This window comes from Hemiscyllium ocellatum, chromosome 20 (assembly GCF_020745735.1).
Source record: "Hemiscyllium ocellatum isolate sHemOce1 chromosome 20, sHemOce1.pat.X.cur, whole genome shotgun sequence".
NCBI lineage: Eukaryota > Metazoa > Chordata > Chondrichthyes > Orectolobiformes > Hemiscylliidae > Hemiscyllium > Hemiscyllium ocellatum.
The window spans coordinates 34122424-34148493 of NC_083420.1; the positions used below are offsets into that span (position 1 = coordinate 34122424).

Here is a 26070-nt window from a genome sequence, read left to right on the forward strand (position 1 = left end):
CCAGTGTTTTAACCTCATACTTCCTCATCCTACTGAGATGATACTTTGGGTTGCTTAAAGTGCTAATACTGATAAATATGAGAACAATTCTAATTAACTTGCAACTGGAATTTGGGTTACTTAGAACTAAAGCTTACAAAGACAGAACAGTGAGATCAAGATGCAGTGACCTTGATCAATGTTTTCAAGGTGTTTAAGATGTTAAACAGAATCCTAACTAATAAGGATGGGGAAAAGAGGTGGGAGATTTCAGGTAATAAGCTCAACATTTCTCTCGCTGCTTTTGAATTTGAGAACCAGAATGGTTAAGGGAAATGTAGAAAGGAAACGCAGGGATTAGGGTTTTGTAAGTTTTCATGATTTGGAACTATGACCTAGCAATACTGATGTGGGAGATAAAATCCTGTAACTTGCTCTCTTGCCAGTACTGTGGGTATGCTTAGCAGTTCATGGAGGAAGCTTATGTCTAAGGGTAACTAGGTTTGGGCAATAAATGCTGGCCTTGTCAGTGATGCTCTCATCCCATGAATTTAAAAAAAAGTGGGCCCCTATGTTGATTTGACAGACAAAAAGACAAAATAATATTAAACCAACAATTTGCAACTTTCTTCATAGAAGACAAATTTTGGGCAAAATAAATGTCCAGTCAGAATGAGAACATAAAAAATAAGCATATTAGAAAACAATACTAACCGTATTTTATTCACTTGGACCAAATATTCTGCACTTAAACCTGTGGCCTCACATATTCAATGTATTTGATTTAATCTTCTCCACAATTCCTCATACTATTACAGACTACAGAATAGCAAACATAATACAGCTATATGAGAGAGAAAACGTGAAATAAAAGGCCTGTTAGCCTAATGATGGATTCGAGCATTTTGCTGCTATTAGGCATGTGGTAACAGGGAACTTAAAAAAAAATTAAGTAAAATCAACACATTCATAAAGGATAAATAATGACAAATCTGTAATGAGCTTTGAGGCTGGTTGGCTGAATGGGCAAGAACATGATGGGTAGAATGCAGTGAAGTGTGAAGTTATGCACTTTGGTAGGAAAAATAAGAAAGTGTTTTTTTTTAAAATAATGAGCAAATACAAACATTTCCCAGTCTAAGGGACCTGGGTGTCCTTGTACATGAATCATAAAGTTAACATGTAGTTACAGTAAGCAATTAAAAAGATAAATGGCATATCAAATATCGTTAAAGTCTGGGACTATAAAAGCAGGTCTTACCAAAGTTAAACATGCAGTACTTGAGGCTGTTTATGGAATATAGAATATAATTTTGGATCATCTAACCAGTGCCCCATGTCATTTGACAGTATTACCAAAACTGAATCCCACACCATATCCAGAAACTGAACTTGCCATATAAATACAGTAGCTACAAGAGCAGGTCAGAGGCTAGGAATATTGCAGGAAGTAACTCATCACCTATTCCTGGGTCTTCACCAATCTTTCTCTTTCCACATACCGATGATACGAAGTTAGGTGGACAGGCAGGTAGTACTGAGGAAGTGGGGAGGCTACAGAAGGATCTAGACAGGTTGGGAGAATGGTCCAGGAAATGGCTGATGGAATTTAACGTGAGCAAGTGCGAGGTCTTGCACTTTGGCAAAAAGAATAAAAGCATAGACTACTTTCCAAATGGTGAGAAAATTAGTAAAGCCAAAGTACAAAGGGAGCTGGGAGTGCTGGTCAAGGATTCTCTAAAGGTAAACATGCAGATTGAGTCCGTGATTAAGAAAGCGAATGCAATGTTGTCTCTTATCTCAAGAGGGTTGGAATATAAAAGCAGAGATGTGCTACTGAGACTTTATAAAGCTCTGGTTAGGCCCCATTTGGAGTACTGTGTCCAGTTTTGGTCCCCACACCTCAGGAAGGACATACTGGCACTGGAACGTGTCCAGCGGAGATTCACACGGATGATTCCTGGAATGGCAGGTCTAACACGAGGAACGGCTGAGGATCCTGGGATTGTATTCGTTGGAGTTTAGAAGATTGAGGGGAGACTTAATAGAGACGTACAAGATAATACATGGCTTGGAAAGGGTGGACGCTAGGAAATTGTTTCTATTAGGTGAGGAGACTAGGACCCGTGGACACAGCCTTAGAATTAGAGGGGGTCAATTCAGAACAGAAATGCGGAGACATTTCTTCAGCCAGAGAGTGGTGGGCCTGTGGAATTCGTTGCCACGGAGTGCAGTGGAGGCCGGGAAGCTAAATGTCTTCAAGGCTGAGATTGATAGATTTTTGTTGTCTCGAGGAATTAAGGGCTACGGGGAGAACGCTGGTAAGTGGAGTTGAAATGCCCATCAGCCATGATTGAATGGCGGAGTGGACTCGATGGGCCGAATGGCCTTACTTCCACTCCTATGTCTTATGGTCTTATACCTGGAAGAACTTTTACCTTTGTTTTTGATGTTCCCTGCAAGCTTACTCTCGTACTCTATTTTCCTTTTCTTAAATTATTCTCTTTATCCTCCAAAAGTTGGAGTACTGCACAGAGTTTTGTTTGCCCTGATATGGGGAGGACCTTATTAAACTGGAAAGGGTGCATAAAAGATTTACAGGGATATTACCAAGACTGGAAGTATTGAATGAGGAGAGTCTGGATAGGCTGGGACTTCTTTCCCTAGAGCATTTAAGACTGAGGGTTGACCTTATAGACACTTATAAAATTATGAGGGGCATAAGTAAGGTGAAGAGTCAAGGACTTTTCCCCAAGGTAGGGCAGTCCAAAACTAGAGGGTATAGGTTAAAGGTGAGAGGGGAAGGTTTGAAAGAGACCCAAGGGACACCTTCTTCACACAGGGATGCTGCATGTATGGAATAAGTTGCTAGAGAAAGTGGTGTAAGTTGGTATAATTACAACATTTAAGACATTTGGACAGGTACAAGGATAGGAAAGTGGGTACGGGCCAAACGTAGGCAGCTTGGACAAGTTGGGCCAAAGGGTCAATTTCCGTGCTGTGTGGCTCTGACTCTAGTTGTATTATTTCTTTAATATTTTACTTTTGCAACAGACAGGAATGGACAATTGCTGCAGTTCACCTGTTGCTTTTTGAATATTTGCCATTCTAATGTCAACCCTAATGGCAGGACTATTGAGCTTAGTTCTGATCCATTGGTTGCAGGGTGGTTTAGCTCGGCCTATCCCTTGTATATGCTCTTTGGCATGTAAATAATCTTGTTTGGAAGCTTCACAGGTTATCACCTCATTTGTAGGTGTGATGTGCCTGGTGTTAGTCCTAGCATGCCGTCCTGCACACTCTCATAAAGGCCCTGGCTTGAAGGTAATGGTTGAATGAGGGATATGCTGGGCCATGAGTTTGCAAATTGTGGAGAAGTACAATTCTGCTGTTGATAGTCCACAGCACCTCATGAATGCCCAACCTTAACTGCATGCTTAAAACGAGTATGTATTAGAGATAGATTACATAATAATAGCTATAATCATTCCCAATGTTAAGCTTTAGAAATTAATAGTTTGCAGCTAGTGTGCAGAATGAGCAAACTGATGAAGGGAAAAAAAACTGCAGGCTTTTGGGTGCCAGGAGGGAATAGCCCCTTCAGAATGCTCAAAGGGGCTGGCAGTGTTTGGTGGTGTTATCAGAATGGAGCCGAAAAAAATGGCATTGCATATGGAGACAGCTGGGGTAGAAGGTGAGAGTGAAGAGAACTCTATTATAGTTGTAGGAAAGAGTTTATTAGGGGAGGAAATGAGAGAAGTGTGAAATGAAAATGGGTTGAAGGAAAAGGATCTCATATCAGAAGCACTGCTGTGGAAAATTATATCATCAGTCCATAGGCAACAAAGACAGAAAAACTTCAGAATGAAATGAAGTCCTGACAGTCCGAATTTAAACAGACACAAACTAGAATTTGGAACCTGTTAGAATTTTTTTTGATAAAAATAATGACTGCAGATGCTGGAAACCAGATTTTGGATTAGTGGTGCTGGAAGAGCACAGCAGTTCAGGCAGCATCCGAGGAGCAGTAAAATTGATGTTTCGGGCAAAAGCCCTTCATCAGGAATTTTTTTTGTTCTCAGTCTGTAATTGATTTTATTCTTACTCACAGATCAGTGAGCAGGCCAGAGTGTAATGGTAATGAAGGCAGATAACTATTGATCAAGTACATATACTGGTGACTGTTTTAACACTCCTGGCCTTCTTACTCAAAAACAAGATCTCTGTGCTATTAGTACCCTTGCATCATCTCTCTCAGAAGATTTCTGATTAAACATTGCTTAATTATCATAGGAAGTTGAGTCAGAGATTAAGCTGAGAGTCTGGACCTTACTGAGTGCATGAACACTACCTGAAATAGGACTGAAACACAACCAGAAAGTGATTGGGGCCAAAGGTTTCTCATACACATATTGATATATATCACTTATCAGTAAATCACGCCCACACTGAGTATTGTGGAGGCAATGAGAATTGTAGCAAAAAAGAAGACAAGCAATTCTGAGCAGAATATTTGAGTTGAATTTCAGGACCCAGCACATGTCCACAGTTTCATCTGTAGCAGCATTCTGAAACCTCACAAACGAACGACCACTAACAGGAGCCTGGGGAGTTAGTACTGGGAGATTATTCAACTATAGGGAGAAACATAGGTTAGCCAGATCCCGTCTTCACCCAACATTCTCAAACACAATGTTTTTCAGGACAGCAATTGGATAGACCAGGAACCTTGGTTACTTTGAGATAGTGAGGTTTGCAGATGCTGGAGATCAGAATTGAGGTGTGTTGCTGGAAAAGCACAGCAGGTCAGGCATCATCGGAGGAGCAGGAAAATTGACGTTTCAGGCTGGAGCCCTTCATCAGGAATGAGGCTGGGAGCCTGGAGGAAGAATGCCTTATCTTCCGCCTTGGAACCCTTCAACCCCAGGGCATCAATGTGGACTTCACCAGTTTGCTCATTCCTCCCCCCCATCTTACCCCAGTTCTAATCTTCCAGCTCAGCATCACCCTCATGACCTGCCCCCCTGTCAATTTTCCTTCCCACCTATCTGCTCCACTCCTCTCCGACCCGTCACCTTTACCTCCACCTATTGCACTTTCAGCTACCTTCTCCTCAGCCCCAGCCCCACCCCCTCTCATTTAATCTCTCCACCCTCGAGGCTCCCAATCTCATTCCTGATGAAGGGCTCTGTTACCATTTATTTTCTCAACCTACTATCAGTTAAGCAGAGAACTGAATACTAGAAATCACTCTTCCAAGGAAAGAATGCAGGCCTCAGACTTCATGCAGCGTCTCTAACAGCATTATGATGCACACACTTGGCACCAGGTGTCAGTACAGCATTGCTTTCAATTTAATTCTTCTTCTTCACTACAGATAACAGACAAACTTCAGTGATAAAGCAAAGATCGTTTTTGGTGAAACACACAAAGGATGAGCTTCTAGCTCTATTACCAGTTACTATCCAGAAACAGTTAAGTGAACTATGATAACCCATGTTTCCCTTTCCAAAATAATGTTAAACAAACCACACATTGAGAAGGAACATGCATTGAGCACACTGCATGTCTCAGAAATGTCTTAAAATCTTTCACAAGTGATGGATTACTTTGTACCAGTCGATGTTATTCTGTGGAGAATTAAAGTGGTCCATTAGCACTGAGCCAAATACTAACGAACAGCAGGGAGACAAATTACTCAATTAATCTGCTGGTTAAGGGAAGGACTTGGAGAGAACACTGATCATTGAACAGTGCCAGGGATCTTTTACAATTACTGAGCAGGGAAATTATTAAACTCTTCAGCCAAAGGATATTCTAGCCAGTGCTAATGCTGATTAAACTGTGACCAAAGTTGGAGCAGGAAGAATGGCATATCATTAAAGGACACCACTGTGTGGGTTCTCTCGCTGGGTGAACTGATAGGGAACTCTTCAGCATGTGGTGCTGATGTTATAAATGAAGCACCTCTTTGGACTGTATCATCTCCAAGTTTTACATACTTTCACTGGAGGTTTTCTGCATTTAAAGAATTTCTCCTCTCCCATTGAGAGTACAATGCCCTTACACTTAATTAAGAGAACATTTTACAGCATCCTGCATACACAAGATTCTTTAGCAGTTGCTTGGTGGTGTAACCAAAGAAATCTTTGTTGCCAGTTCTGGAAAAATCTCTGATCTATCACCACTCACCCAGAAGAAATCATATAAACCACATTCAGCTGTGATCTGGTCCTGATGATGAGATATGGCTTAATCTGAGGGGAAGATCAGCAGCTGCAGAGAAATTCACTTTCTGATCAATTGCAGATTAATGCTCAAAGTTTGTAAATGACATCAGACCATCTCTTATTCCATCTCTTGTTTTTCGCTTGCTTTCTCTCTCTTTCCTTTTCTATTCATCTCACTATTGCTTTCTCAATCAGTCTGCATCTGTCTTTCATTTCTCTTATTCTTTTTCAGCCTCATTCCCCCTCTGTTTTTTCCTTTCTGGTTCTCTCCTCTCCAGGTTGGCTGTAGAAATTCTCTTCTGCCACATTTAGCTCCAGTAGTGAGAAATTTCCCACAACTCAATGGCTCACATTTCATCTTACGTGGAATGGAAGAGTCAGGACCACCAGAAGCTGACAGAGAAGCTGATGTCCAGTGACCTCACATAATGCCAGTACTTCATTGGGATAAACAGGACCTCTCCTGGCCTCAGTACGCATTCCTGGAAATCAGCAAATTTAAACTCTGGAAAACTGACCAAATCTGGGTTCTCCACATCCACCTGAAAAATAACAAAAATGTTCGTTAACTGAAGTTGGGATCAGTTTATCAGCCCAATCAGAAAGACAATGTGTACAGAGTTAGCTAGGACCAACAGATTAACACACGGTCCTCTCATCCATTCACTTGTCTCAATCCCTGTCTCCAACCCTATATCCACATCCCACTGCATAACTACCCATCTAGGTAACTATCTCAAGCTGTGCCAGACTTTATACATCTTCTGCCCTACATTCCCCAAACTAAACTTCTGATCATATATCTGCCTCATAACTAAGGCTATATTAATCCCAATGACATAACCCCTCTCCGCCCACTTCTGTAGGAATCCAATCCAGTACTTTAGCTTCTCCCAAACTCAAAGCTGCTTTCTTACCTGACTGGTGTTGTGCAATAGTTGGGTTGAATGAGGATACAGTCTTCCAGTCTCTGCTGGAGAATACAGGCGGATATATTTCTGACCCACCACCTGCCAGAGACAGAATGGTTTAGCATTTTCACACAGATAGAAGGAACCTTATAGAAGACTGTTTACCTGCTCTTAGTGATGTCAGCAGTGCCTCTCGGGCCTAACACAATTGGTCATTCTTTGCGAATTCAGACAATTGGTGAATGTGCGCATATAGAAACATGTGCACACAGACTCAAATATACGCTCACAGAAGGGAAAGTTTTACAAGATCTCCTACTAGAAAACTAACATTTTCTGCTTGGCTGGAATGTAGTTCAAATTGAATCATTCATTATAAATTAACATCTAATCCTTCTAACAGTCTGTAAGTGACAAGACCTCCTGATTAGGTACATCAACAGAATGCTAACAAACCTTTCACCGCCATTCAACATCCAACCACTTGATTAACATGTGATTGCACTGTAGAAGTCACAACATAGTTTCCATGATGACATTGGGCTCTCATCTACTGTGAAAAGCAGCCACCAACTAGAGCAAGCCTGGTGGCCAGAAAATCATCTGATTCAAACTGAAGTTGCAAAAATTTAAATGGCACAGACTATATGACAAGTTTATGCTGACAAACTCCCCACCTACTTCACGTTTCACTTCCATCTAGAACATGTAGACTTTTAAACTCCTAAAATAGCATCAGCAATTAATATTTCACTATACAGGCAATGGTAATCTTGGTTCTTTTTTAGTCCAGTCATTTTATTAAATACTCCTGGGGTTTTGCTTGCACTTTGCAGCCAGCATGGCTTGTTGTTGGTGGTGTATGAAAACTACCCTAGTTATTGCAGCTTAATTGGATTTGTCCCCTCAATGTTGTTGCTTAATTCAAAAGTTAAAGGAAAATTCTGTGGATGCCAGAATTTTGTAATAAAACCTGAAAATGTGAGAGAAATTCAACAGGTCTGGTAGCATCTATGGACAGAGAAACAGAGTTAATGTTTCAAGTCCAATATAACTATTCTTCACAAGTGATGAAGTTGTTATCGACAAACTTCAGCTTTTCTCCAATTCTTTTTAACTTTGGTCCTGCTCTCAGTGATGGATTTTGGCTGTTCCCTGGATCTGACCGCAGTTTAGCCATTACCCTAGACAACTCACCCTAATCTGGTTCTTTCTTACTACAATGTTGCTTTGTATTTACAATATATATTGATTTTGTTTCTGCACTAACCTGTGTTAGGAAGTTTTGTTGTGGATCCTGGTGTAGGGGGGAAATTGTTCCTATTGGCCCAAACCAGGCATTTATGGTGATCTCATCTTCATCACCATCTCCTAGACAACAGTAATCTGGTATGTCGATGTCCTGTCGTAACTCTGGGATCTACAGAAAAGATAAAACTAATTAACCAGTTCAACATGTAAAAAGTCAACTCTATCTGCATTTACACAAACAGTGGATGCTTTGGCAAGATGCTACTGGCAGTTATGGAATAGTTTGTACAGAGGAAGAGCCTCACCTGTTCAAATAGTTGATGCTGTGCTAGATATCCAATGGGCTCCTGCTCCACCTACAGGAAGAATCAGGAAGTCGGTGATTACATGTTACACATTAGTGACTGGGCAAGTAACATAGCATGGACCACATACTCCATCAGCTCCATACATACTCAGTGGTCAATAACTCCATTTATGTGGAAATAGTTCCAGGAAGCACATAAGATCTCCAGCTAAATTGCAAGTTAGAATCACTCAGTTAGCTAGAGTTCTAGGACAGACTTGCTGCCATTATGCAAGGCTGGGTTTATTTGATAATAAAATCATCCAGCATTCACAGTACAGTGTTCTCCACAGATAGCAAGGTATCATGGAGCAGAGGACAGCCGAGCAGTGCAGATTAAGATAAAATGTGAATGATGTTAGCAGAACCAAGGCGATAGATGGTGGGGTGGAGTTTAGGAAGCTTTAAGGAGAGTGTGCAACCAAAAGGGTGAGAATTCTCGAGATCAGGATATAATGGTGAGTACGCAATGAGTGACAATAAGAAGCAGATCTAAGATGGATGACTGCAGGGAATTAAAGAAAAATAGGGTGATCCTTGAAATAACAAAGGCATGGAAGGGAACAGGTATCATGTGTAGGGATAGAAAATGAGTTCCTTGGAAGTATGAGTATCTTGAGTTAACACTCTTAAGCTTTTCCATGGACAACTTGTTTTCAAATCTATAAATTCTGTACCATTATTCCTCACCTTCAAAAACACTGATATGCAATTAAAATTATATTGCAGATAGTATGGATATATTAACCAGCTTTCAAAATTATTTAACTCTAGGAACACAATGGCTTTAAACGACAATTGATATCAAGAAACTAACCTGGTCCAAAACATACTTCTCAATGAATTCATTCACAGTCATCAGAGTCTGGGACCATTGTTCATCAGTGTAACGAGAACCCAGTTCTACTGGCACAGTGCGATAGCCTGCAATGTCACGGATGTACTCCACGCTGTGAAGAACAGTCAGTCAATTTCTGTATGAAACCCAGGATATCTGGACCTGATTACAAGTAACAACATATTGGAGGAATTCAATCCTGAGAATGCCAGGATTCAACACTCCCAGGGCACTTACACAATTGGTTAAATATGTACTGAAGTTTTCTCAGTGCAGTTTGACATTTCTAGCAGCAGAAAACTGTTGATTCTATCTAGAATGATGGTAGAACCAATAAATCTCTGAGTAAAAGACAGAAATGCTACATCACCAATTCTCCTCCCTAATGGGTACCACTTACCAAAATCAGCCTATTTTGGAACTATTTGTTGAGGTAAAAATATCAGCGCTTAATCCTGTACAGTACCTAGTCTCTCCCCACAGTCTGTGTTCTCCTGATAGAGCACAAGCAAATGTCTCACTGCAATGCTGCTTGGCTTGGATTTGTAAGGACTTGCATATAGTTAACAGAAGAAAAATGACTGGTCTGTTGTTACCATGATGCATGGTATCACTACACTGTAAGGTTACCGCAGATAGGATAATTAGTGCTCATTAATCAGACATCCACCCCAAAAGGCTTGCAAAGGTGTACTGCAGCTCCAGAAAAATGTCCTTCACAACAGAACAATGGTACATAATTAGTACTGTACTGTTGCAATTATATGGCATTTTACTGTTTTTATTTAATATGAAAGATGGAGGTTACTGACAGTGTATCCAATTTTTTAAAATGTTGGAGATTCTCAATGCCTATACGTACCTCCATTTACAATCCCTCACAGCAGGCCAGTGATCAACAATTCCCTCCAGTATGACAGGTTTCTGTGGAATGAGATAGTGTGTTCTAAAATATTCCAGTGAAGGGCAGTGGATTCTTGGAACAGCCATTTCGGTTCTCATCTCTTGTACCAGAGGAAGAGAAACACTTAGCTTCTGGAATCACAAAATCAATTACATTTTTAAAAAGTCAGAACCTGTCAGTGATTTGTGTTAATCCCACGTTTAGTTTCTGATGAATTTATGAGGAAATACATTTCCCAACCAACTGGCTAAGTCTGAGCTCTCCATTCTCCAGGAATACAGGACTTGCTGGTTGAATAAAGTATAATGTCCATCAGATTCACCCATCCTAGTCACTGAGTTATGCAAAAAAATGGAGTTATTGACCAAGCAAAGCTTGATCAATTAATCTAATGCAGGTTCAGATATAAGGTGAGAAAAATACTCAGTGGCTGTTTCACACCATAAAGCTTTGGAAATCATTGATCCAAAATCATCTGCATCATCCAAACCCAGAATATTCACCACCCTCCTCTTTTCTAATTAATTATCCCCACAAGATCCAGATGCTCGCCTGCTGCAGACCCAAGTAAAACAGACAGTGTTTGCAATGTTTGGGCAGAGGAGTGTGGAAGAGGCGCTGGGTTGGATTTAGGATGCAGTCTTGCCCTAAATGCTCAACTTCTTAAAAAAAAGGTGAGTATTACTGATAAGGCCAACATTCATTGCCATCCCTAACTACTGCTGAGAAGGCTTGCTCAGGCCATTTCAGACATCAGTTAGGAATCAGCCACATTCCTATGGGTCTGGGTCACATGTAGACAAGACCGCACAGGGATGGCAGATTTCCTTCTCCAGAGTCATACAGCATGAAATGGACAAGGTGGGCTGATCAGGTTTCCTAAACTGAACTAGCTATGGTTTAGATACCACAGGAAGGATTGAAAGGGGAACAAGCGAAGAGGGGGAGTGCTGTTTTTAGTTAAGGATAACATTACAGCTGTACTTAGGGAGAATATTCCTGGAAGTATGTCCAGTGAAGTTATATGGGTGGAACTGGGAAATAAGAGAGGGATGATCACCTTATTAGGATTGTACTATAGGGCCCCAATAGTCAGCAGGAAATTGAGAAGCAAATTTACAAGAAGATCACAGATGTAGGGGAATGGGTCTGGGTGGTTGCTCTTCGGAGGGTCAGTGTGGACTTGTTGGGCCGAAGGACCTGTTTCCACACAGTAGGGAATCTAATCTAATCTAATCTAATCTAAAATTAAAGGCTTGCTTGGAGAGGAACTTGTTAAGTGTGTACAAGAAAATTTTCTTATTCAGTGTGTGGATGTACCTACTAGAGGAGTAAAATGTGACCATCTCTTGGGAGGTGTCAGTGGGGGAGCACTTTGGGTCCAGAGAACATAATTCCATTAGTTTTGAAACAATGATGAAAAAGGATAGACCTAATCTAAAAGGTGAAGTTCTAAATTGGAGTAAGGCCAATTTTGATGACATTAGGCAATAACTTTCAATCATTGATTGGAAGAGGCTATTCAGAGGTAGAGGGACAGTTGGAAGGTGGGAAGCCTTCAAAATCATGATAACGAGAGTCTAGAGGCAGAATGTTCCTTTAAGTGTGAAAGGCAACACTGACAGCTGTGGGGAATACTGGATGACTAGAGAAATTGAAGCTCTGGTCAAGAAAAAGGATATGTCAGGTATAGACAGCTGAGATAAAGTGAATCCCTAGAGGAGTGTAAGGGCATTAGGAGTAAATACAAGACGGAAATCAGGAGGCAAAAAAGGAAACATGAGATAGCTTTGGCAAGTAGGGTTAAAGAGAATCCAAAACAATTCTACAAATACATTAAGAGCAAAACAGTAACTAGGGAGGAATAAGGCCCTTTAAAGATCAACAAAATCATCTGTGTGTTGAACCTCAGGAGATGGGTTAGATATTAAATGAGTATTTCTCGTCGTTATGTACTGTGGAAAAGGACACAGAAGCTAGAGAACTTGGAGAAATAAGTAGTGATATCTCCATATTACAGAGGTGGCAGTGCTGGATGTCTTAAAATGTATTAAGGTGCATAAATCCCCAGGACCTAACCAAGTGTACCCCAGAACTTTCTGGGAAGCTAGGGAAGTGAATGCTGGGCCCCTCGCTAAAATATTTGTATCAGAGCCATAGGTGAAGTGCTGGAAGACTGGAGGATGGCTAATCTAGTGCCATCATTTCAGAAAGGTGGTAAGGAAAAAAAATCAGGGAACTATAGATCAATGATGGGAAAGTTGTTGGAGGGGATTCTGAGGGACAGGGTTTATCTGTATTTGGAAAGGCAAGAACTAATTAGGATAGTCAACATGGCTTTATGTGTGGGATGTCATGTCTAACTTGATTGAGTTTTCAAACAAGTGACAAAAAAGATGAATGAAGACAAAATGGTAGACGATTTCTACATGGGCTTCAACAAAGCATTCGACAAGGCACTGCATGGTAGACTGGTTAAACAAGCTTAGGACACATGGAATCCAGGGAGAGTCTGTCACCGGCTTGAACTTAAGAAACAGAGTGGTAGAGGATTGTTTATTGGACTGGAGGCCTGGGACCAGTAGTGTCGCAAGGATCGGTGCTGGATCCACTGCTTTTTGTAACTTATAAAAAATAATCTGGATGTGAATACAGGAGGAATGGTTAATAAGTTAGATGACACCACAATTGATGGTGTAACGGACAGTGAAGAAGGTTACTTCAGAATACAACACAATCTTAATCAAGGAGTAGCAGATGGAGTTTAATTTAGAAAAATGCGAAGTTTGCATTTTGGTCAGGCAAATCAGGGCATGACTTAAACATCTAATGGTAGGGTCCTGTGGAATATTGCTGAACAATGAGAACCAGGAGTGCAGGCTCATAGTTACTTGAAAGTGGAGGCAAAGGTAGACAGGATAGTGAAGTAGGCATTTGGGTAAGCTTGGTCAATGCACTGAGTATAAGAGTTGGGATGTCATTTTGTGGCTGTACAGGACACTGGAGAGGCCACTTCTGGAATATAGCATTCAATTCTAGTCTTCCTGTTAGAGGAAAGTTGTTGTTCTATAGAGTCATAAAGTCACACAGCACAAAAATATGCTCTTCTGCTCAATTCATCCATGCCAACCAGAATTCCTAAACTGATCTAGTCCCATTTGCCTGAATTTGACCCATTTCCTTATAAACCCTTCCTATCCATGTACCTGTCCAAATACCTTTCCAATATTGTAACTGTACTAGCCTCTACCACCTTGTCTGGCAGCTCGTTTATAAATGCACTACCCTGTGTGTGAAAAAGTTGCCTCTCAGGTCCCTTTCAGACCCTTCCCCTCTCAGCTTAAACCTATGCCCTCTAGTTTTGAACTTCCTTATCCTGGACAAATGACCTTGGCTATTCACCTTATCTATGCTCCTCATTATTTTATAAACCTCTACAAGATCACCCCTCAGCCTCTTACATTCCAGGGGAAAAAAAGACCCAACCTGTCCAACCTCTCCTTATAATTCAAATCCTCCAATCTTGGTAACATCTTTGTAAATCTTTTTTGCACCCTTTCCAGTTTAATAAAGCAAACTAAATTAATTCTTAGGTCTGGGATTGTTAATAACAAAGTCACTCTGTAATTTTACATTTCCATTTACAGTACCGCCCATCATTACCTTCTCCCATCTCTTTATAGTCAATTAGCATTGCATTATAGGCAATAATGTCAAATGTGTGTTGTGAAACTATTTCAACCTCATTTCCATTCTGATTTATCACACACAGCCATTTTCTCTCCCATTATTCTGCTGTTATTCCAAAGTGCCAACCATTCCAGTCCCCATCATTAGGATTTACATGGAAAAATATCTTACTGAATTTGCTTGATCTATCAATTCTTAATATAATAATGTAAATATAGAGAAAAGTAGCTGCATAGTAATATAAAACAGTACCTTTCTGCTTGATTCCTGATGGGATGCAGCATCTTCTAAAGGCCTTTTCCCAAGAGTGTATCTCTGAAGAACTCTGACCAGTCTGTTGAGAATGTTGTCCAATATGATTGCCCCCATCAACAAACCCATATCACAAGTTTTTATTGCCTCACTAACCGTTCCTTCATCCTTGCACAAACAAACAGCTTTAAAAAGACAGCCATGAGAATACACTCTCCTCCACTCCTTATCCACGTCCCTCCAAGTTCCAATATTAAGCTTCTCCCAAGAGAAATCCACAATAGTCTGACTGAGCTGCAGGCACTTGTCTATGTTCTGGCCTTTGTATAGTAATTCCACTGTTTCTCTTAATAAGAATACGAGGCTCATATCCACTGTACTGTTGAAGTCCAAGTTGAAGTCTTCCAATCTTGGTGGCAAAACTGCCACTACCTCTTCCCAAATACAACTCATGGGTTTCACTTCATGTGCACATTACTACAATTCAGTAAGACGACAGGCTACTTGGCAGTTGATGGCAGCACATTTCAGAGGTTAAAACAACAAAGTAATTATCCAATTGCTAAGAATCTGGTACATTTTTTTCCCTCTACATTCAGTAATTACGATGAACTCAGCGTTTGTAGACTTGTCTTGGTCTTCACTGGCTCACCAGATTTCCACTGTGGAGATGATCCTAGATAAACCAACACAAATTGAAATGACTGTTCTAATAAAATTGACTTCAATTAAACCCAGGTTATGAGACTACAGAGCAATTTTCCACAAAGTTATCAACAAAACTGGAATTGCATTGCCTCTCCCAAAACTGTATATTTTTAATTTCTCTCCTCAAACCATTTTTATCAATGTATCAAAACCAGGTCTCTGATAACGTATCCATATGGTCATCCCACACAGTGGCTTGTTAAAGCATTTTCTCATTCAATGGAAGCATTTTTGATGCATTCTCATTAATTATTGATACACAAGGATTAATTGTTGATAGTCGTTCATGTGTTGTAAACAGCCTTCTCTGAATAGTCAATGCAACTCAACTGACATTGCAAAGCTGCAATCTCCCTGAGGGGCTTACTAACCTGTTCCTGTTTAGAGGAGAAACGATGGTCTGAATAGAAACATAACCCCCTTTCTACCTCTTTCCTTCTTAAATGCTCTTTCTGCTAGCTCTTTTTGTTCAGGATTACAGCCAAATTTCCACCCCTCCAGCCACCACACACACTCTGCACCACCCTGCTGAACTTGCAATGCAGTTGCCAACCTAAGAGTAGTGGCACATTGATTTGTCTCTAATGGATAGAGATTGACCTGCAAGCTGTGACCTACTGGTGACAGCAATAATATTGCTGACATGCCAATCTGTACTAATTCAGTTGATGGACATTCAAGACTAATTTGATTACATTATATAGATCAGCCTGTGAGAAGGGCATGTGCTTGAACCACTTCCTGCACTGGAAATGAATGAAGATATTTTTAAAAGGATGCATTGTACAGCAGAGTTCCCATCTCATCCATTGTCCACTTTTACTGCTCACAATTAGAAACGCTGAACAAGAAAGGGCAATTAACAACTGAAAAAAAAATCTAGGAATCTGGTAGATACACCAATTTGCAAGTGACTGGGTTACACAGAAGTCATTTCCCAGGTACACAACTCAGCGCATGCTATTAGCTACTTGCAGGCAGATCAATGGGATGAATGTTGTGGACCACATATTTTGGGTTAGAAGGACAAATTAAGCTCAGGTAAGGGCTTCCCTTACAGATGCTCATTAGCTTTCACTTCCTGTATGAAATTGGTGAGAAGGGCAGGAAAAGAAAAATTTGCATTTATACAACACCATTCTCAATCGTACAGTGTCCCAAAGCATTTAAAGATAACCAAGTACTTTCAAGGGTCATCACTGGTGCTTCATAGGATATACAGCAGCTAACTTTACATACAAAAGGCTCCTATAAAGACCAATCTGATAACCAGATATTCTGCCATTTGGTGGAACTAGTGCAATGGAAACTTTTACACCCACCCAAAGTGGATATGTGGCCACGGCTTAACGTCGAAGAAACAGGGATAAACAATCCCACAAGCAACACATCAGATTAACCCTCTGCCATCCTGCCACATCCAGTCATGAATGGTGACAAACAAGTTATCAACTAGGAGAAAGTGAGGACTGCAGATACTGGAGTACCAGAGTTGAAAAATGTGGTGCTGGAAAAACACAGCAGGCCAGGCAGCTTCTGAGGAGCAGGACAATCGACGTTTTGGGCATAAGCCCTTCTTCAGGTATGAATCTGAGGGTTGGGACTGAGATAAGGTGGGGGGAGGAGAAAGGAGGAGAGCTTCTTCAAGGTAGGCATCCTTGCAAGAGGATTCGCAGTAGGTTAGTCATCAACTAACCTGAGAAGGAGCCTCCACAAAAAAAACTACATTCTCAATGATGGGGATGCACAGCAATCAATGTGAATGACAAGTTCAAGCAATTGCCAGCACTATGAAGAGTTGAATGGATGATCCCTTTAGGACTCTTGTGGTCCCCCAGCTTAACAGATGCCAATTTTCAGTAAATTCAATATATTTTATGTATATCAAGAATTGGCTGAAGGCATATGGAAGAGAAACGGGTCATCAAACATACGGGTAACCAAAGGCAAGCACTCCAGAACTACCAATAGTTCTAGCCAAGATGTTCCAATAAAGCTACAACATAGACATCTACCTGACAATGTGGAAAACTGCCCACAAGTTGTGTGTCCATGAAATTAAATTAAAATAGGGCAAATTAATCCTGGCCAACTCCTGCAACTCAGTTCACTCTCAATCATCAGCAAAATTATGGTAAGCATTGTCAGCAGGTGTTATTAAGCGATGCTTCCACAACAACACTGTTGACCAGTGCTCACTTTATATTTTATCATAAACAATCAATCAGTTTTAGACCTTATATAGTGTCCTGAATTCCAGTTGTGAAGTGAGAGTGACTGACTTTGAAATGAATGCAGCAACTGACCGAGTGTGAGATCATGAAGTCTCAACAAAATCGCAGTCTCCACTTGCCTGAGTCATGCTCAGCAGAGATGAACAGGGTTTGGCTCTTGGAGGCCAAACACCTCACCCCTACAATATTGCTGCAGAGTAGATATCTTCTAAACAACCTGTTCAGAAATGTAATTTCACACCTTTGGAGTAAATGGGACTTGAAACTAGGCCTCTTGACTAAGAGGCAGAGATGCTACCAGAGTGCCAAAAGAATCAATCTGTTCAAGATGTTATAACACACCTCTGAAGGGGGTTGGACTTGACGCCAGGCCTCCTGGTTCACAGGCAGGGAGACTACAACTGCTATAAGAACTCTTTTGCTGCAGGGTACTCAACCAGGACCAATCATCTCCAGCTCCTTTAACAATGACTTTCACTCCAACAGAAGGTCAGAAGTGGGGATGTTCACTGACGACTGAACAAAGTTTAGTAACATCTGCATTTCTTCAGATATGATAGCAATCTCTTCCTGCATACAGCAAGACTTTGACAACATTCAGTTCTGGGGTTTTAAGTGACAAGTAACATTCGTGGCACATAAATCACAAGTAAGGACCATCTCCTTCAAATAAAAGAGGATCTAATTAACACCCCTTGATATTCAACACCATTGCCATCAGTGAAACCCTCGATCATCAACATCCAGTGGGTCACTTTTGACAGAAACTTAATTGGTCCAGCCAAAAAATACTGCGGCTACAAGAACAGGCCAAAAACTGAAACTTTTGTGGCATTTAAATCATTCCCAAAGCCTGCTCATCATCTACAAAGCACAAATGATTAAATAATTTTCACTTGCCTTGATGAGGACAAATCGGCCCATTTGATCAGCACTCCATCCAACCACCATCAGTACAAAGTGGCAGCAGTGTGTACCATCCACAAGATGCAACTCAGCAACTTACTAAGGGTCCTTCAATTGCATAGCATGATAGTTCAGTGGTTAGCACTGCTGCCTCACAGTGCCAGAGTCCCAGGTTCAATTCCCAGCTTGGACAACTGTCTGTGTGGAGTTTGCACATTTTCCCAGTGTCTGCGTGGGTTTCCTCTGGGTGTTTCCTCCCACATTCCAAAAATGTGCAGGTCAGGTGAAATGGCCATGCTGAATTGCCAGTAGTGTTAGGTGCATTAGTCAGGGGTAGATGTAGGGGAAATGTGTCTGGATGGGTTGCTTTTCGGAGGGTTGGTGTGAACTTGTTGGGCTGAAGGGCTTGTTTCCACACTGTAGGGAATCTAATCTAATCTTCCAAATCTATGACATCCATCAGTTTACAAGAACCTTAGCAGCTGGAAACATGGAATATTATTACCTTTCAAGTCATCCTCCAAGTCACACACCATCTTGACTTGGACCTATATTGTTATTCCTTCAATGTGACTAGATCAAACATTCAGGAACTCCTCCAGAGTAGCACTCTAGGTGAACCTACACAATGTGGACTGCAGTGGTTCAAGAAGGTACCTCATCATTACCTTAAGGACAATAAACAGATAGACAATATCACTTCCATGAATGAGGAAAAGAATCTTACAAGGTAGCAACTCTGAGATTGCAACATTTCCTCAGTATTATGCTGGAGCATCAGTTTTGATTTTTGTGCTCAGCAATGTTTGGAAAAGAGCAAGACATCATCTTAAATAAAAACAGAAATTGCTGGAGAAACTTAGCAGACCTGGCAGCATCTGTGCACAGAAAACAGACTTAACATTTGAGGTCCAGTCTTCAGAACATCATTTTAAATTTTGACTTCAACAACCAGAGCATCTCGTGCAAGAGGTAGAGGGGCTTCCCATTTATAAAGTGATAGGGGGAGAGTGCTCCATAACAACGCCTGCTTCCACGTTTCCAGTGACAATAAACCATTAAAAACAAGTAACGTATAGCAGTAACAGATGAATCAGTTCCCTTTGTAGCAATTACGATTATGAACCAATTCAGCAAATTCCTTCTATTATCCAACATATTATCTAACTACACACGTCATAAAACTTGCTTCTGAAAAGTTAATGGAATGATTACAAGGGTAATAATGTGCGGCTAGGGAAAAAGTCCTCTTTGCACAGCTCACTTAGGAGACACTGAACCAGTATCAGCAAGTTATCTAATTAGAGTACGGATGTTTGAAAGTTAGTTAGGGTCTGCCTCAACTCAGAACAACAAAATGCAAATGCCAAAAACTCAGTCTAGTCCCACAGTGATACTGGAAGCAAAAGCACAGCTGATGTGGAAAATGGAGAAAAAGACTTAGATTTACATAGTGCCTTTCAAGATCTCAGAACATTCTAAAGTGCTTTACAGCTAATGTCGTGCTTTTGAATGGTAGTGACTATTTTAATTTAGTAAACACTGCAGTGAATTTGCATGCAGAAACCCCCAATAACTACAATGTGAACTATAATCAGATAATTTGTTCTGTGATATTGCTCAAGGGACAAATATTGGCTCGGACAATAGGAGAACTTCACAGCTGCTGTCTGAAACAATTCCGTGTTTATGTACACCTGAGGGGGAAAATGACTTTAACATCTCAACAAAATAACAGCACTTCTGACAGTGCAAATCTTTATCAGCATTGTATTGGAGAGTCAGGCTAACCAAACTTCTGATTAAGATTTGAAAGTGTTAATCTACTGAACCACGGTTGATAGAAATCTCACTGGTCTCTATGAAGTTGCTCTTTCAAGGCGAGGGTTAAGGAACAAAGATGGGCCAGGTGAAAATGAGAATTACTTTGTATAATGGTCACGTTAAACCGAACTCATGGCTTTCAAGCCACCATACAGCTGTTGAAAACTAGCACGTAACCAAACCCTAATTAATACAAAGTTACCAAATAAATAACATAAATCTGTGCTATCAAGTGAACTGGGAACTTCTCGTATATATTCCTTTTCGTGAGTGGATTATTAATCTCTACATTTGTCTGTCTACCTTGCATGACACTTTCAGTTGCAATGTAGTATAAACAGATGTTCTTATCCGTATGTTCCTGGTTTATTCTAATAGGTTTGACCTTCTCTTCATTTCAGGGCTTCATTTATTCTGCAACTTGCAACATGCTCAAGTTTGCAATTGTTTAATCAAACAACACTTTGTTAAAATTAAAGATTCAGAATGTCAAGAAAGAGAAAGATGCTTTAAGAAATACTGAATACATGAGCAATATGTTACATTTGTCAGAGATTGCGCCCGTTGCCTCCACTTTGAATTCCTGACGTTGCTCTTGCTCAGGGCTGCTAGGGTCAGCGTGCCAAAAAGGCCAGGGTTAAGCCGTTCTGTGAAAACCAAAGCACTTGCCATCTGGTGAACAGCAGTGCATTTCCCCTTTCAGGACCATATTCTATTTTTTTTGCTCTCCAGCTTCACTTAATGAAGGAACTGTGTGACATTAAGCGTGCCTGATATCTTTGTAGTGCAGTTTCTTAAAATTGCGAGCATGAACAACAACTGAGCTCTGGTGACGCATCATAGATGCACTCAGTTCTGTCTTCACTGACATCCACATGAGGCGCTCTTGTGGGGCAGTAGGAATGTCCCTACCTCAGAGGCAGAGGATCTGGGTTCTTAAAAAGGTATGTAATAACATCCCCGAACAGATTAAAAAATCCACATATATGCACTTTTAAGCAGGACTTTTACAAGTATTCTAAAGAAGCAAACTTTGCTGATTTTCCTCTCTGCTTGACTATCAAACTGCTATGTGTAGGTCTAATACAAATAAAAACCAAGAGGAACTACCACCAACCAAGGCAATGGACAAAACAATGGCTGAACCGATTCAGTCAATCTTGAAAGCTTTTGTCACTAACATGGTTGTCCCATAGGTCGCTAAAGCAACAAAATTGTTCCTTTTAACCAGTGTCCCAATTCAGCATGTCCAACGCTTACCAATTTTTATACATGCATTACTGAAAGCATCCTGTCTGGGTGCCTCACAGCTTGGTATGGCAATGGCTCTGCCCAAGACTGCAAGAAATTACAGAGAGATGCGAACATAGCCTGGTCCATTATGAAAACCAGTTTTCCTTCAATTAATGTCATTTACACTTCCCACTGCCTTGGGAAAGCAGCCAGCATAATCAAAGACCACCTCCCATCCTGATTATACTCTCTTCCACCTTCTTCGGGTGGACAGGAGACACAAACGTTTGAAAACACATACCAACAAATTTAAAAAGAGCTTCTTCCCTGTAACTGTAACATTATATTCTACATTCTGTTCTATTTCCTTGAGCTACTGAGGTATGATTTGTTTGGTTAGCACACAAAACAATACTTTTCACTGTATTTCAGTGCATGTGACAATAACAAATCAAATCAAACGCCAGCCTGGACACATCCTGGTCTTCAGCATAACGGAACAACACAGGTGTTGGCAAGAGTGCTTTGCAATGAGGAGTAAGTAACTCTGGGAGTCTGCAACATTGATTCAGGACTCCATTGAGTCTCATGGTGTTAAGCTGAACATGGGCAACCTTTTGGTCACCATATATTACCCTTCTTTAGCTGATGAATCAGTACTCTTCCACACTGAACACTACTTCGAAAAAATGCTGAAGGTTGCAAGAGGAAAAGTTATAATCAGACTTCAATGGCTATTACTAAAAAAAACCTTGGTAGCACAACTACTGACTGAGCTGGTTGAAACCTGAAAGACCCATGTACCAGACTGGACACATGGTAGGTAATGAAATAACTAATACAAGGATAAAATCAATGTGATACTGTCCTCATTAATCAAATCCATCTAGATGCATCTATCCATAACAACTTGTGTACAGTCACCACAACAGGGCCCAAAGGGAGAATGCCTTCTTCACACTGTGGATACCTCATGGCACTAGCACCATGTTTAATGGGATAGATCTTACAGCAAGATAGTTTTAAAAGCTGTAAAACTTCTGGATATCAACATGTAGAGAGATTTTGGGTGCATTTATACCTGTGACACAATGTTAGTATGCAGGTAAGCGGCATGGTAGTTCTTATTACAAGCTGATTGGAGTCTAATTGTGATAATTATATTTGGCTTTAGGAAGATCGAGTCAGGAGTACTAAGCATTGTTTTGGTCTCTACATCCAAGGAAGGATGTTTTTGCACTGAAGGCAATACAGTGAAAGTTAACAACACGCGATCCTCAGATAACGTTCTGTATGAGAGGATAAGTAAATTGTGCCTGTCAAGTACTCCAGAATTTAGGAGAATGAGAGATGATTATATTGAAACAGATTCTGAGAGCTGACAAGGGTAAATGTTGAAAATCTATTTCTCCCAGTGGAGAGCCTAAAATTAGGGGGCTCAAGCTCAAGATAAGGAAGTAAACGTTAAAGATTGAGATGATGAGAAATTTCTCAATCAAAGGGTTTTGAATCTGAGAAATTGTTATGGCCATTCCTCTGTTTCCCATAGTTATGGTCGAAATAGACATATGTTTTAAATTTCTAGAAATCAAGGACTTTGGAAAGGCCTGAAAGTGGAGTTAGGGCACAATATCAGCCACGACTGTATGACACAGTCGAGCATTCTTGTCGGGCTAAATGGTCTACTCCAGCTTGTACTTATATTCAGTGCAAAGCTGGCTACCTCTGACATTGTTTCAGAAGTCACTGATTTGTTTGCACCAAAATCCATAAATTGAAGGCCCAGCACATCCCTCAAACTACTATTATCAAACTCAGGGATTGATCGAGATTTGAGTGCAGGGTAGCATGCTAACAGAGGCAACTGGTAACTCTAAAAAGGACTGGCAAACCTTGTGGAGCTACAACCAAAGCTACATACATGCTGCAAATGCAGAAACAGCATACAATTGACAGAGCTATGTGAAACAGCAATCAACAGATTAGATCAAAACTCTGCATTTCTGCCACGTCCAGTTGTGGAAGGGGTGTACAATTAAACAACTAATTGGAAGGAAGTGATTGCAGATTCATTTCCTATTGTCAAAAATGGCAGAGGCCAGGAGTTGAATGAAAACTACAAGATTGAAGCATTTACAACTACCATCAGCTAAAAGTGCCAATTAGATGATCCATTTTGGACTTCTCTTCAGCTCCATAATCTTCAGCCAATTTAGCTCACTCCGCATAATAGCAATAAACAGTGAACATATCGGATATAGCTGAAATTAGAGTCTCCAACAATAGCTAGCTATAGTGCTGAAGACTTGTGCTTCAGAACTAGGTTACTAGACAAGCTGGTGAAAGTGAGGACTGCAGGTGCTGGAGATTAGAGCCGAGAGTGTGGTACTGGAAAAACACATCAGGTCATATTGCATCCGAGGAGCAGGAAAATCGACGGTTCGGGCAAAAGCCCTTCATCAGGACTAGACAAGTTGTTCTAGTATAGTAACAACTTTGGCATGTATTCAACAAAGTAGAAATTGCCAAGGTATGTCCTGTATGGAAGAAATAGGACATATCCAATTTGGCCCCATCAGTATGTTCTCAATCAACTATGTTATCAAGCAGTATGACTAATAAATGTTAACTGTTTGCCTGTTTTGTCTGGGACAAACTCAGAATTTCCATTAATCCTCATCTTCAACAAGAATCTTCCAGGAGGGATTACTCAGTATTAATGGAGAGTGAGAACCTAGCTAACTATCTCCACCAGCCCACAAACACTGCAGCTTAAAGGCCTCACATGCCACCCAGCTGAGATCAAACAAATCAAAGGCTAAAGAGAACCTTCTAGCCTACATGGCTCAGTTTCATCCTGCTTTAAAACTCTTCTATTGCAGATCTACTAGCTTTATAGGAATAACTCCACACCATCCCAGTGGAATAAATGAAAATTAGACTGACAGCAACAAATAATCCATTTTTGAAATCTCCTTATGCCTAAGATAGATAATTATAATTTGAAATGTTACTTAGGGCAACATGGTTAGCATTGCTTCCTCACAGGGCTACAGACCCAGGTTTGATTCCACCTTAGGCAACTGTCTGTCTGAAGTTTGCATGTTCTCCCTGAGTGTGGGTAATCCAGTTTCCTTCCATAGTCCAAAGATGTGCAGGTTAGGTTGGATTTGCCATGCCAAAAAAAAATTTGGATGCACAGGTTAAGTGAGTTAGTCATGGTAAAAACTCCAGGTGGGGTTGTGAGTATAGGATGGAGGGGTGGGTCTCGGTAGGATGCTGTTTGGAGGGTCCATGCATACTTGATGGGTTAACTGCACTGGAGATTCTATATCTCTATCCAGAGACACAGTACTCTGAATGGATTCTCTACAGATGAGCTTAAGGAAGTACTGGGCAATCAAACTGATTTGGCAATTGATAGTTTAGACCTAAATACAATGGTGTTGTTTTTAAAAAAAATTGAGATAATTTTTCTAATCCATCACAAATCAAAATGTGCACTGAGATAGTAACACTGTCAATTTGATTCATTTGGAGCACAGTCATATGGAAGCAGGTAAAAACCCAATCCAGGGAATACTACAGGTCAAGCTGGGTAGGGAAAACCCTGGATAAGTTTTCTTCCTTAAGGACAGCAGTGAACAAGATGCATAAGATCTTTAAGGCCCATCAAACAGGGCTTCAGTTTTAATGAATTGCCTAAAGGACTGTAGCATCTCTGACAATGTACAAGAGTACTAGATTACTTGCACGTTTTGTTGAGGGAATCAATAATCAAAGCACCCTGACTCAAAAACGATAACGTTATCAATCATGTCAAACTGAAATTAGAGGCTGGTTACTTGAGAATAATCCTCACTCAACACCCACGTGCAAATAGAAGGGTCAATGCATAACGTGAAACTTGAACCACTGCCACAAATTTTTTAACATCCCAAGGATTTTTAAATAGGTTTCCACTTCCTCTCTCTATCCTTTGAATCCAATATTGCTGCCATCAACCTATAAAAACAGAATTCTATTACAAAGATTCTCTTTACAGAAACATAATATTCATAAATTAATAAAGCATGGGATATAAAACAGCAAAAAACTATTCCCTGTCTCTTTTCACACAATTTTCATTTCCCACTTTAAATAAATCTGTGCACATTTTAAAAGTGCGTAATTTAAAAAAATCTTATTAAAAGCTGCAGCAGACGTGCATATTGAAAGAATCTGAAAATAAGATTTAAGTATGCGTTTTTCTGAGATGAATTGATTTTTTAAGTGACAGCATCTGTTTGTTTATATTTCATTTGCAGCTAATTCATCCCTGGGTAGCTGTTTCTGGCTGTTCGGTGAATATTAACCAGCTGTCACAATTAGGCACAGCAAATCTAATTAGCTCATGCGTAAAGGAGTTTCTGGACATTGTTTAGAAGTAATAAATTTTTTAAAATACGGCTGCCCATTTGTACCTTCCAAAACTGTGATAAATGAACTCTATACTGTTTAAGGAGATGGAGATGAATTGAACAACATGGTGTAATCTGAGGTTTGCTGAGGGCTCCTGGCTTTCTCTGCCAACCAAAGATTATGCTATAGCCAGTTAGTACAAGCCATCCACTGCACCAGTTCAACAGTCACTTCTGTCACTTTTTCCCATCTTCTCACAAGGGCAGATCCTAGCTGGGATACAAGTCCATGAGCAGTACTTAGCAACATTATCATGCATCACTACATAAAGTGACACAGGGGCTAGTCAACCACAGAAAGCAT

General features: G+C 40.5%; 1 protein-coding gene across 2 annotated transcripts in view; it reads right to left on the bottom strand.

Moving 5' to 3' along the window:
- Positions 1–5276: 5276 nt before the first annotated feature.
- Positions 5277–26070, bottom strand: part of kdm8 (lysine (K)-specific demethylase 8) — a 37065-nt gene continuing 16271 nt past the window's right edge. The window contains exons 2-8 of one of the 2 annotated variants that reach the window (XM_060840267.1): positions 14402–15077; positions 10418–10590; positions 9535–9667; positions 8677–8727; positions 8391–8540; positions 7127–7219; positions 5277–6751 (exon numbers count right to left, since the gene is read on the bottom strand). In XM_060840267.1, the coding sequence (XP_060696250.1) occupies positions 6587–6751; positions 7127–7219; positions 8391–8540; positions 8677–8727; positions 9535–9667; positions 10418–10590; positions 14402–14854 (1218 nt within the window). In that variant the 5' untranslated portion in view covers positions 14855–15077 and the 3' untranslated portion in view covers positions 5277–6586. The remainder of the gene's footprint in view (positions 6752–7126; positions 7220–8390; positions 8541–8676; positions 8728–9534; positions 9668–10417; positions 10591–14401; positions 15078–26070) is intronic. The other variant, XM_060840268.1, reaches the window with a different exon arrangement.